The sequence below is a fragment of the Giraffa tippelskirchi genome, chromosome 12 (assembly GCF_054371585.1).
Source record: "Giraffa tippelskirchi isolate mGirTip1 chromosome 12, T2T-mGirTip1v1.2.pri, whole genome shotgun sequence".
Lineage (NCBI taxonomy): Eukaryota > Metazoa > Chordata > Mammalia > Artiodactyla > Giraffidae > Giraffa > Giraffa tippelskirchi.
This window is the reverse complement of record NC_137286.1, coordinates 135,864,862-135,878,051: the sequence shown is the minus strand read 5'-3', so window position 1 is coordinate 135,878,051 and position 13,190 is coordinate 135,864,862. Positions and strand designations below refer to the sequence as shown.

General features: G+C 42.4%; 1 protein-coding gene across 5 annotated transcripts in view; it reads right to left on the bottom strand.

Annotated features, from left to right (window-relative positions):
• LOC145530190 (ATP-binding cassette sub-family C member 4-like) overlaps positions 1-13,190 on the bottom strand; it is a 159,188-nt gene that overhangs the window by 127,793 nt on the left and 18,205 nt on the right. For all 5 annotated transcript variants that reach the window (XM_081551106.1, XM_081551105.1, XM_081551108.1 and 2 more), the window contains exons 4-6: positions 10,393-10,617; positions 5,380-5,469; positions 3,924-4,087 (exon numbers count right to left, since the gene is read on the bottom strand). In XM_081551106.1, the coding sequence (XP_081407232.1) occupies positions 3,924-4,087; positions 5,380-5,469; positions 10,393-10,617 (479 nt within the window). The remainder of the gene's footprint in view (positions 1-3,923; positions 4,088-5,379; positions 5,470-10,392; positions 10,618-13,190) is intronic.

Sequence of the window (13,190 nt, the reverse complement as noted above, 5' to 3'; positions counted from 1 at the left end):
ACAATCATAACAAAAATACATGCAGGTAAATTGACCCTATAGGATTATTACTGTTTTCAGTTCAGTTCAATCGCTTAGTCCTGTCTGACTCTTTGCAACCCCATGAACCGCAGCACGCCAGGCCTTCCTGTCCATCACCAAATCGGGGAGTCCACCCAAACCTATGTCTATGGAGTCGATGATGCCATCCAACCATCTCATCCTCTGTCATCCCTTCTCTTCCTGTCCTCAATCTTTCCCAGCATCGAGTCTTTTCCAATGAGTCAGCTCTTCTCATGAGGTGGCCAAAGTATTGGAGTTTCAGCTTCAACATCAGTCCATCCAATGAACACCCAGGACTGATCTCCTTTAGGATGGACTGGCTGGATCTCCTTGCAGTCCAAGGGACTCTCAAGAGTCTTCTCCAACACCACAGTTCAAAAGCATCAATTCTTTGGTGCTCAGCTTTCTTTATAGTCCAACTCTCACATCCACACATGACCAGTGGAAAAACCACAGCCTTGACTAGACGGTCCTTTGTTGGCAAAGTAATGTTTCTGCTTTTAAATATGCTGTCTAAATATGCTGGTCAATATGCTTCTAAATATGTTGGTCATAACTTTCCTTCCAAGGAGGAAGTGTCTTATTTCATGACTGCAATCACCATCTGCAGTGATTTTGGAGCCCCCAAAATAAAGTCAGCCACTGTTTCTACTGTTTGCCTATCTATCTGCTGTGAAGTGATGGGACAAGATGCCATGATCTTAGTTTTCTGAATGTTGAGCTTTAAGCCAACTTTTTGACTCTCCTCTTTCACTTCCATCAGGAGGCTCTTTAGGTCTTCTTCACTTTGTGCCATAAGGGTGGTGCCATCCACATGTCTGAGGTTATTGATATTTCTCCCAGCAAACTTGATTCCAGCTTGTGCTTCCTCCAGCCCAGCGTTTCTCATGCTGTACTCTGCATATAAGTTAAATAAGCAGGGTGACAATATACAGCCTTGACGTACTCCTTTTCCTATTTGGAACCAGTCTGTTGTTGCATGTCCAGTTCTAACTGTTGCTTCCTGACCTGCATACAGGTTTCTCAAGAGGCAGGTCAGGTGGTCTGGTATGCTCATCTCTTTCAGAATTTTCCACAGTTTATCATGATCCACACAGTCAAAGGCTTTGGCATAGTCAATAAAGTAAAAATAGATGTTTTTCTGGAACTCTCTTGCTTTTTCAATGATCCATAGGATGTTGGCAATTTGATCTCTGGTTCCTCTCCCTTTTCTAAAACCAGCTTGAACATCTGGAAGTTCACAGTTCACCTATTGCTGGAGCCTGGCTTGGAGAATTTTAAGCATTACTTTACTAGCATGTGAGATGAGTGCTACTGTGTGGTAGTTTGAGCATTCTTTGGCATTGCCTTTCTTTGGGATTGGAATGAAAACTGAACTTTCCCAGTCCTGTGGCCACTGCTGAGTTTTCCAGATTTGCTGGCATATTGAGTGAAGCATCGTGAGAGTCCCTTGGACTGCAAGGAGATACAATCAATCCATCCTAAAAGAGATCAATCCTGGGTGTTCATTGGAAGGTCTGATGTTGAAGCTGAAACTCCAATACTTTGGCCACCTCATGCGAAGTGTTGACTCATTGGAAAAGACCCTAATGGTAGGTAGGATTGGGGGCGGGAGGAGAAGGGAACGACAGAGGATGAGATGGTTGGATGGCATCACCGACTCAATGAACATGGGTTTGGGTAGACTCCAGGAGTTGGTGATGGACAGAGAGGCCTGGCGTGCTGCAATTCATGGGGTCGCAAAGAGTTGGACACGACTGAGTGACTGAACTGAACTGAACTGAACTGAGTGAAGCACTTTCACAGCATCATCTTTCAGGATTTGAAATAGCTCAACTGGAATTCCATCACCGCCACTAGCTTTGTTCGTAGTGATGCTTTCTAAGGCCCACTTGACTTCACATTCCAGGATGTCTGGCTCTAGGTGAGTGATCACACCATCAGGATTATCTGTGTCGTCAAGATCTTTTTTGTACAGTTCTTCTGTGTATTCTTGCCACCTCTTCTTAATATCTTCTGCTTCTGTTAGGTCCATACCATTTCTGTCCTTTATTGAGCCCATCTTTGCATGAAATGTTCCCTTGGTATCTCTAATTTTCTTGAAGAGATCTCTGGTCTTTCCTATTCTATTGTTTTCCTCTATTTCTTTGTATTGATCGCTGAGGAAGGCTTTCTTATCTCTCCTTGCTATTCTTTGGAACTGTGCATTCAAATGGGTATATCTTTCCTTTTCTCCTTTGCTTTTTGCTTCCTATCTTTTCACAGCTATTTGTAAGGCCTCCTCAGATAGCCATTTAGCTTTTTTGCATTTCTTTTCCATGGGGATGGTCTTGATCCTTGTCTCCTGTACAATGTCACGAACCTACATCCATAGTTCATCAGGCATTCTGTCTATCAGATCTAGTCCCTTAAATTTATTTCTCACTTCAACTGTATAGTCATAAGGGATTTGATTTCGGTCATACCTGAATGGTCTAGTGGTTTTCTCCACTTTCTTAAATTTCAGTCTGAATTTGGCAATAAGGAGTTCATGATCTGAGCCACAGTCTGCTGCCGGTCTTGTTTTTGCTGACTGTATAGAACTTCTCTATCTTTGGCTGCAAAGAATATAATCAATCTGATTTCGGTGTCGACCATCTGGTGATGTCCATGTGTAGAGTCCTCTCTTGTGTTGTTGGAAGAGGGTGTTTGCTATGACCAGTGTGTTCTCTTGGCAGAACTCTATTAGCCTTTGCCCTGCTTCATTCCGTACTCCAAGGCCAAATTTCCCTGTTACTCCAGGTGTTTCTTGACTTCCTACTTTTGCATTCCAGTACCCTATAATGACGGAGAAGGCAATGGCACCCCACTCCAGTCCTCTTGCCTGGAAAATCCCATGGATGGAGGAGCCTGGTAGGCTACAGTCCATGGGGTCGCTAAGAGTCGGACACGACTGAGCCACTTCACTTTCACTTTTCCCTTTCATGAACTGGAGAAGGAAATGGCAACCCACTCCAGTGTTCTTGCCTGGAGAATCCCAGGGACGGCAGAGCCTGGTGGGCTGCCGTCTATGGGGTCGCACAGAGTCGGACACGACTGAAGCGACTTAGCAGCAGCAGCAGCAGCACCCTATAATGAAAAGGACATCTTTATTGGGTGTTAGTTCTAGAAGGTCTTGTGGGTCTTCATAGAACTGTTCAACTGCAGCTTCTTCGGTGTTACTGGTCGGGGCATAGACTTGGATTACCGTGATATTGAATGGTTTGCCTTGGATACGAACTGAGATCATTCTGTCGTTTTTGAGATTGCATCCAAGTACTGCATTTTGGACTCTTTTGTTGACTATGATGGCTACTCCATTTCTTCTAAGGGATTTCTGCCCACAGTAGTAGATACAATGGTCATCTGAGTTAACAATTCATCCATTCCAGTCCATCTTGGTTCAGCAATTCCTAGAATGTCAATGTTCACTCTTGTCATCTCCTGTTTGATCACTTCCAATTTGCCTTGATTCATGGACCTAACATTCCAGGTTCCTATGCAATATTGCTCTTTACAGCATCGAATTTTGCTTCTATCACCAGTCCAATTCACAACTGGGTGTTGTTTTTACTTTGGCTCCATCCCTTCATAATTTCAGTATAGATAACTTCTGCTCAAGGACACTCCACTTATGTAGGTATGGTGCTGGGAGGAGCCAGTGAGTGCCTTCACCCTTGTCTCTTCAAGATCAGCCTGCAGCTTAGGGCTGGAGCCTCCACTGGCTAAGCCTGAATGGTCTACAATGCATGCAAAGAAGAAACTAGAAAAGGCATTGGTTTTGTTTTTGAACAGAAGCATTAAGCAAATGGTGAATGCTACAAGCACATATCACCTATTTTTTAAACCAGTGTTTCTCTTACCGGAGTGATGAAAACAACATCCCAAAGCAGCTTTGCAAAAGCAGAAGAATAATGAGAACCGCCATCCCAGCAAGACATGATATTCCAATTTCCATCCAGAGCAGGGCGGTCACTGCAAGAGCCTGCAGTGGCCCCACCCACAGATAGTGCAGGAATACTGTTACCTTAAAAGAGAAAGACAAGCCTTAATAGGACTGTATAAAATCAAAACCAGCAAGGAGACAGTGTAGAAACAATCTGCTCTGAAGGAACAGACAAGAATATAAAACAGAAATGATCTCAGTGAATTTTAAACCTGATGAATCAAAAATCCAAGTGTCCACCACAGATGACGGTGTTCTGGGGGCAGCACAGGGCTGGCTTTAGGTAGGTCCAGGAGAACCCGACCAGCTGCACTGAAGGAAGATGTTGATTTTGTCCACAACACAGATGAGCTCAGGGCTTCCCCAAACTCTCTCTGTCCCAAAATTCAGGCCCATCTCCCCAGAAGAGCCTGTATGGTGGTACCTACCACACTCTCCTATAGTTACATGTGCATTTACCTTCCAGACAGACTGTGGCCTTTCCAGGGCAGAAATTAAGACTTATTCACCTTCAAATTAAGTAGAAGCCTTACATTATGTTTGATGAATGAATAATTGAAAGAGAAGTGAAGGTGTTAGTTGCTTAGTCATGTCTCACTCTTTGCAACGTCATGGATTGTAGCCCACCAGGCTTCCCTGTCCATGGAATTCCCCAGCCAAGGATACTGGAGTGGGGTGCCATTTCCTTCTCCAGGGAATCTTTCTGAACCAGAGATAGAAACCAGGCCTCCTGCACTGCAGGGGGATTCTTTACCATCTGAACCACAAGGGAAGCCCCCAAACTTAAAGGCCGAGATCATTCAGGAAAGAGAAGTGGTCTATACATATCTGGGCAACAGCTACAACACTCTGGGTAACGTGTTTTATTCATAAGGTAAGTGTGAAATGGGTATGATAGGACAGCAGAAACGAGATTGTGTCTGGCTGGGGACCACCCACTTGGCATATTCCTCGCAGGCTCCTTATGCAACAGCACTGAATAGGGCGCAGGAGAAAGAACAATCCCTGCCCACCAGGCCTTTATCATCCAGAGGAGGAGGAGGACGGTTCCGCAATACTGACCACGTGCCAAGAAGGGCCACTCCAGGAGGACCCCTGGAACACTAACCAAGCCAGGCAAGAACACACTGCTGCCTGTCTATTACTGAAGTATGTTACAGACATCAGAAAAACTAAACCTTCACCTACAGGACAACACATATTATCACATCCAAGCTGCATACAGAGGAAATGAGCATCGGATAAAGAGAATGCTTGCCTTATGTCCTCAACGGAAACCTGGCTGACACCAAACCTTCGCATCTGGAATCCCAATAAGCTAAACCCAGTGAGAAGGATGGGAAATGGAAGAGGATCCCCCAGGGGCAGCTCACCTGGTCAAACCTGTTCACATCGTTGGACAGCAGGTTGACTATGTGGCCTGTGGTGGTCTTCCCCATGGCTGAGCTACTCAGGCGAAGTGACTGAAATGAGAGAAAGATACACAGAATTGGATTCCTACAGTGATACTAAGTCAGTCTGAGAACATAGCAAAATGGAGTGTATTTTCATGGGGTCTTGTGTGGTGTCAGGACGAGCAGGATGATGCCTGACAGCAGGGCTTTAGGGACCCATGATCATCCTTAGATGATTCAATGTGCTGGCAGCCCTGCCTGCAAGGACAGCAAAGGGAGAAACAGGAGGCAGAAGCAAAACCTTCCACCCTGTTTCTCAGTGAACGTGGACCTGCCTGAAGGATAAGGGATGTAGCTTTAGACTTAGGGGACAACTAACATAATTTTGAGCCAAAAACTAGACAGTATATTAAAAAGCAGACATCACTATGCCAACAAAGGTCCATAGAGTCAGAGATATGGTCTTTCCTGTAGTCATGTATAGATGTGAGTGAAGGACCATAAAGAAGTCTTAGCACTGAAGAATTTATGCTTTTGAACTGTGGTGCTGGAGAAGACTCTTGAGAGTCCCTTGGACTGCAAGGAGATCAAGCCAGTCTATGCTAAAGGATATCAACCCTGAATATTCATTGGAAGGACTGATGCTGAAGCTGCAGCTCCAATACTTTGGCCACCTGATGCCAAGAGTTGACAAACTGGAAAAGACCCTGATGCTGGGAAAGATTACAGCAGGAAGAAGAGGAGCCAACAGAGGATGAGATGGTTGGATGGCATCCCCGACTCGATGGACATGAGTTTGAGCAAACTCCAGGAGATACTGAAGGGCAGGGAGGGCAGGTGTGCTGCGGTCCATGGGGTCAGCAAGAGCTGGACAGGACTGAGTGATTGAACAACAACAAGATGAGAGTGGAGAGGCCGCCTCAAGGAAACAGACTAGGGGGCTTGGACTGTAAATCTGGTGAGTCATTAATTCCAGGGGTGACACCATTTAAACACTTTGGTCTTAGTTTCCTCATTCTAAAACTAACCAGTATAATATTCAAAACACTAATGCTGTGAGGAATCTGTGTTCTTAATGCCAGTCTGCTGACTTGACAAAAAGCACAGCCTATGCTGTATGATTCCTCCATTTGATAAAAGACTCTGAAAAATTCCCTAGAGATCTGAGGAACCTGAACCTGAGGAACCTTGAGCTGTTTCAACAGACCACCAGCTGGAGCCACGGATCCAAACAAAAATGTCATGGTTCATAAAAATGTTTCATTTAGTCAAGTTAAACAGAAAAATCAATGATCAAGTGAGACTATAAAATAATGCAGTCACAATGGAAGAGAGTATGGCAGTTCCTCAAAAGAACAAACGTGAAATTAAAACATAGTATAGCAATTTCACTTCCAGGAATGTACTCAAATTAAAGCACAAACTTGAACTGATTATTTGTGCACCATGTTCATAGCAGCATTATGTACAATAGTCAAAAGGTAGAAACAACTCAAATGTCCAAATGCACACAATGTTGTATATACATGCAAGGGAAAATGATTCAATCTTAAAAAGGAGTTAAATTCTAACATCTGCATCAACACAGATGAATCTTGAAGACACTGTACTTACATGGCATAAACAAATGACAAACATTGTGTGATTTCACCTCAGATATGCAGATGACACCACCCTTATGGCAGAAAGTGAAGAAGAACTAAAGAGCCTCTTGATGAAAGTGAAAGAGGAGAGTGAAAAAGTTGGCTTAAAGCTCAACATTCAGAAAACTAAGATCATGGCACCCGGTCCCATCACTTCATGGCAGATAGATGGGGAAACAGTGGCTGACTTTATTTTTCTGGGCCCTAAAATTACTGCAGATGGTGACTGCAGCCATGAAATTAAAAGACGCTTACTCCTTGGAAGGAAAGTTATGACAAACCTAGACAGCATATTAAAAAGCAGAGCCATTACTTTGCCAACAAAGGTCCGTCTAGTCAAGGCTTTTTCCAGTGGTCATGTATGGATGTGAGAGCTGGACTATAAAGAAAGCTGAGCGCCGAAGAATTGATGCGTTTGAACTGTGGTGTTGGAGAAGACTCTTGAGAGTCCTTTGGACTGCAAGGAGATCCAACCAGTCCATCCTAAAGGAGATCGGTCCTAGGTGTTCTTTGGAAGGACTGATGTTGAAGCTGAAACTCCAATACTTTGGCCACCTCATGAGAAGAGCTGACTCATTGGAAAAGACCCTGATGCTGGGAAAGATTGAGGGCATGAGGAGAAGGGGACGACAGAGGATGAGATGGTTGGTGGCATCACCGACTCTATAGACATGGGTTTGGGTTAACTCCGAGAGTTGGTGATGGACAGGGAGGCCTGGTGTGCTGCAGTTTATGGGGTCGCAAAGAGTCAGACACGACTGAGCAACTGAACTGAACTGAACTGAGAGGAGTCAAATTCATAGAAAGAAGAAGTAGAAGGGTGATGACTATGAGGAGGGGGCTGGGGAGTCAGTGTTTAATGGGAGCAGAGGTTCAGTTTGGGAAGAAGAAAAAATTCTGGAGATGCACAGTGGTGATGGATGCAGAAGAATGTGAATGTACTTAATGTCACTAAATGGTGCTCTTAAAAACAGTTAAAATGGTAATTTTTAAGTTGTGTATATGTTACCACATTTTTTTAATGCATGAACCAAAGCCAAAAGTAATTTTACCATAGCTGCAGAAAGGTAAATAAATGACAAATCATCTTCCATATGATGTGTGTATTAGTCACTCAGTCACATTCGATTCTTTGTGACACCATGGACTGTAGCTCTCCAGGCTCCTCTGTCTATGGAATTCCCCAGGCAAGAATACGGGAGTGGGTTGCCATTTCCTTCTCCATTATACATGATACATATTCCAAATTACAAACTATGACTATGAGCTTAGCGGCCATTCCATTTCTAACACCCGACCTGCTTTCTCCTCAGGAACAGGGGTCAGGAGGTGAGGCCTGACCATGAACCATAGATGTTCACAGGGGCATTTCAGAGCCACTCAGCAGCACCAGCTTTGCCCTAAGGAATAGGCCCACCTGAAACCTGCAAGAAGCGTCTTATTTCTGCATCTCAGTAGGAATCCAGATGCAAGGCTGTGCATGAGGAAATTCCCATGTTTCTGGAATTTCAGGTTATGTACACAGTTTCTGACTTTGTAAAGAAACAATTATTTCAGGCTAATTAAGCCAGTACATGAACACTTTGGGAGATGTTTACATTCACATAAGCATCACACAAGGTCAGATCAGATTTCCCAAAGGAGACATTCCACAGTATTAACAGGAAGAGGAAGAAAACCAGGTGGACAGTGGCTCACCTATAAAGCAGCAAAGGATAAGCTTTGTTTGACTAAACCATCATCTCAAATCTAACTTAAGGTTTTCACAGTGTGGTTCTGGTGAAATTTCCTGCATACTTATGGGAATTAAGCATGATCTGGAAAGATAAACATCTAGATAATTTGTGGGGAAATCTGAGTATTTGTCTACTAAACGGTAGAAGGTACAAGAGAATAATAAAAAGGATGATGACTGACAATGAAGACCCTTAACTAGAGGGTATGTCACCCAAGATGAAACTAGGCTTATACGCTATAACCAAACACAGACAGTGAGAAGCTAAGACCCTGAGTTCACACAGTCCCGAGATTTAACAAGAGTCTACTCAAGGAAAGATGGGAGAAGACATTCTACATTTTGCCCAGAAAAGTATTCCCAAAAAACAGGAGCTCTAGATAAGTAACAAATAGTAAAAGAAGCAATAATTTTCATTTAAATTGCTTGATTTTAGCTTTCATTGAGGATTTTGTGATAAAAATTAAATATGTTTAATATGTGTAATGTGATGTTTTGATATAAATAGAAGTTGGGAAATGGTTATTGTAGGAAAACAAATGAACATACCCATCATTGCACACAGATATCCTTTTGTGTGTGTGGTGAGAACACTTATGATCTAATCTCTCATCAAATTTCAACTACAAAATACAGCTAAATAAAATTTTTTTCTAGAAAAAAGTAAACAGCCCAGGGCAAAGAGACATCCAGGATCAAGTTTATAAAGAGCACTTCAGCTCTTAACACTGGTGTATCTGTGGAAATTCTTTTGTAAAAACACCTGAAGTCCTTAAATCTTTTAAACTAGTTAAGACCAGGGTAAACTATGGAATAATTCTGTGGCATTTCTAAAAAAATCACTGAACACATCAAATCAGGTCTTATTAAAAGTGCTAAAATGCATACTAAAGACAAAGGAAGTACTGAATTAAGACAATAACTTGAATGAATAGCAACAAATTCTCACCAAAATTACTAAAAACAGCATACGATTTCAAGTTTCATCCCAACATTCAGCTCTATTCTTTAATACTATTATAAACAATCCTAACTATAGAATATAATGAGTGAATCTATGTTTGGCATGAATTTCATTTATATTTTTCTTTAATTCACACAATTACATTCAATATGATTAGATGGGTCATTCGAGCATAAAATCATTCTCTTCCTCAAATACATTCCATGTTCCTAGATTTAATTTTATAAATCCAATCACTGAAGTTTACTTTTAAATACAACTTTGATGTAAAAAATGGTCTTAATGAACAAGAAAATTGCTACAAATACAGCTTCAAGATTAAGGTATGAAAACATTGAAAACCAATAAGATACTTTTTATACTTATTTTTAAATTAGATTCCATTACAAGCTGAATGAACAGTATGCAACAACCTGCGGATAAAAGTTATCAAAGGCAGCCCTGATTCAATCTCAATACAAATCTTTTCTTTATTTACTGGTAAAGTTAGCTTAAATGACAACAAAAATATTGACCTGATGCAAATAGCAAACTTCTCTAGCAAAGTATAAATGATTCCAGTTACAAAATTTTTAGTTTACAGAGATCTTTCCCCAAATGATCCTGACGTTTCAGGGGAGGTACACACCGTGGTACCGAGCGACACTCACCTTGCGGTAGATCACGTGGCACACGGCGACTCTCAGCCTCATCCCCACACGCTGCGTGTGGTAGAAGCACAAGTGATGCAGAACGGCCCACACGAGCACGCAGGCGCTCAGCCCCGCCGCGTAGCCGTAGGCTTCGTGCAAAGCGGCAGAATTGGCAGGATCATAGTTTTCAACAAAACTAATCATTTCCCCCAAAAATGTGGGCAGAACTACTTTGGTGCCTTCCTGAAAGAAAAAAGATTTATTAGAAATACAAGTCATGCCAGTTTTCTTAACAAGCTTTACTTTTATTATTAGCGTGTTAAAAAGTCATCTTGACAAAATGCTACATTCATGGCTAACCTAAAAGAAAAATACACAGATCCACTATTTCCAGTAAGACAAGCAGACAAAGTTTTAGTCTTAACTGTAAGCCAAAATCTTACATTCAAAGACCATAAAGCCTTAGTATTGGGTTGGCTAAAAAGTTCTTTCAGTTTTTAACTAAAAATAAAAGACACATTTTTCATTTTCACCAAGAACTTTGTTGAACAAAGAATTCAATGTTCTGTTCCACTATCTTCTGCCATTTTTCAGGCAACTTCATAATTCCATCTTCCCAAAATTTATATCTTTTCGAGCAAAGAACTATTTAAGGTACCTTTTACAGTCTCCCAGGGAATTAACATTTTTTCCATTAAGAGAATTTTGTAAAAAACAAAATAAATGGAATTCTGAAGGTACACTGTGTGGTGAATATGGCAGATGAGTCAGAACTTCCAGGCCAAGCTGTAACAGTTTTTGCCTGGTCATCAAAGAAACATAGGGCCTTATGTTATTCTAATGGAAGATAATGCATTTTCTGTTGACTAATTCTGGACACTTTTCATCAAGTGCTGCTTTAAGTTGATCTAGTTGGAAGAAGTATTCATTGCAATAAGCAGTTTGGCTTTCTGCAAGGAGCTCATAATAGAGGACTCCCTTCAAATCCTACCATATACACAACATCACCTTCTTTGGATGAAAACTGGACTTTGGTGTAGTTGGTGGCGGTTCATTTCACTTACCCCATGATCTCTTCCATTCCACATTGGTATACAGTATCCCCTTTTCATCACCCATCACAATTTGTTTTTTAAAAGGAGCATTTTGTTACTAATTACATTTCAGTAGTGACATATGTGAAACTATGGTCAAGAAGGTTTTTTTCCCCCACTTAACTTGCATGGAAACCAAACATCAAAGTGATTACTATAACCAAGATGATGAAATGACTTTCAATGTTTTTTTGGATATTTTGAGTATGTTGGCTATCTTCCACATGATATAACATTCATTGTTCTCAATTAATGTCCAGATTTGATCTTTACCAACTTCTACTATCAATTGGTCTATTCAACAGCAGAACATCATCCACCAGAAATCTCCAGCACACAATTTTTTTGTTTGTTGTGTTGGGTCTTCATTGCAGAGAGCAGGCCTCTCTAGTTGGGAAGCACCAGCTTAGCTGCCCTGAGGCACGTGATATCTTAGTTCCCCAACCAAGGATCAAACTTGTGACCCCACACTGGAAGGCAGACTCTTAACCACTGGACCGCCAGTGAAGTCCCCTGACGGGTTTGCTTCTGATAGCTCTCTACTGTCTGTACAAAGTTGAGAAACTCACTCACAAGAGGAGGGGAAGGGGAATCCAAAACTCAAAACATGAAGCATAAGTAAAATTCATTTTCTGCTCAACCAACTAGTACCTGATCAGATTATTTACAGAAGGCTGGCCCCATCTCTCAAATGGATGTGAAGCCCTATACTTGTTCTACACACACATGTTCACAGGCTGTAACACCTGCCTTACCTTCCACAAGGCCACAAACGTTTTCATCTACTCCAGAGAAGAGAAGACTGTTTAGTGGAAGAATTATGAGTAAGATGACCATATCAGAGTGGCTCACTGTTACATTTCCAGCAAGTCCCATAATTCACCCCTAGAGGCACTGCTGCTAAGTCACTTCAGTCATGTCCGACTCTGTGCGACCCCATAGATGGCAGCCCACCAGGCTCCCCCGTCCCTGGGATTCTCCAAGCAAGAACACTGGAGTGGGTTGCCATTTCCTTCTCCAATGCATGAAAGTGAAAAGTGAAAGTGAAGTCACTCAGTCATGTCTGACTCTTAGCGACCCCATGGACTGCCACCTACCAGCCTCTTCCGTCCATGGGATTTTCCAGGCAAGAGTACTGGAGTGGGGTGCCATTGCCTTCTCCGCCTAGAGACACTAAGAGCATAAGAACAACCCCTCACATCATAGATTGTAAAACACACTGTTTACAGAGTTCACTGAGATAGAAGTCTGGAGACTTACACAGAGAAGCAAGAAAGTCAAACTACACATGGCAGTCCCAGCCCAGATATGATCATGGGCAGCCCAGTGCTGCAGGCTACAAACCTGGGGCTCTTCACCAGAAGCCCAGCAGTAACACCTGCCATCCTAAAGTGTCCTAAAACTGTGAATCTCTTTGGGAATCACTGCTGTCTGTTCAGTTCAGTTCAGTCACTCAGTAATGGACTGACCCCATAGACTGCAGCATGCCAGGCCACCCTGTCCATCACCAACTTCCAGAGCTTGCTTAAACTCATGTACATCAAGTGAGTGATGCCATCCAACCATCTCATCTTCTGTCGTCCCCTTCTCCCGCCTTCAATCTTTCCCAGCATCAGGGTCTTTTCCAAGGAGTCAGTTCTTCGCATCATGTGGTCAAAGTATTGGAGTTTCAGCTTCAACATCAGTCCTTCAAATGAACACCCAGGACTGATTTCCTTTAGG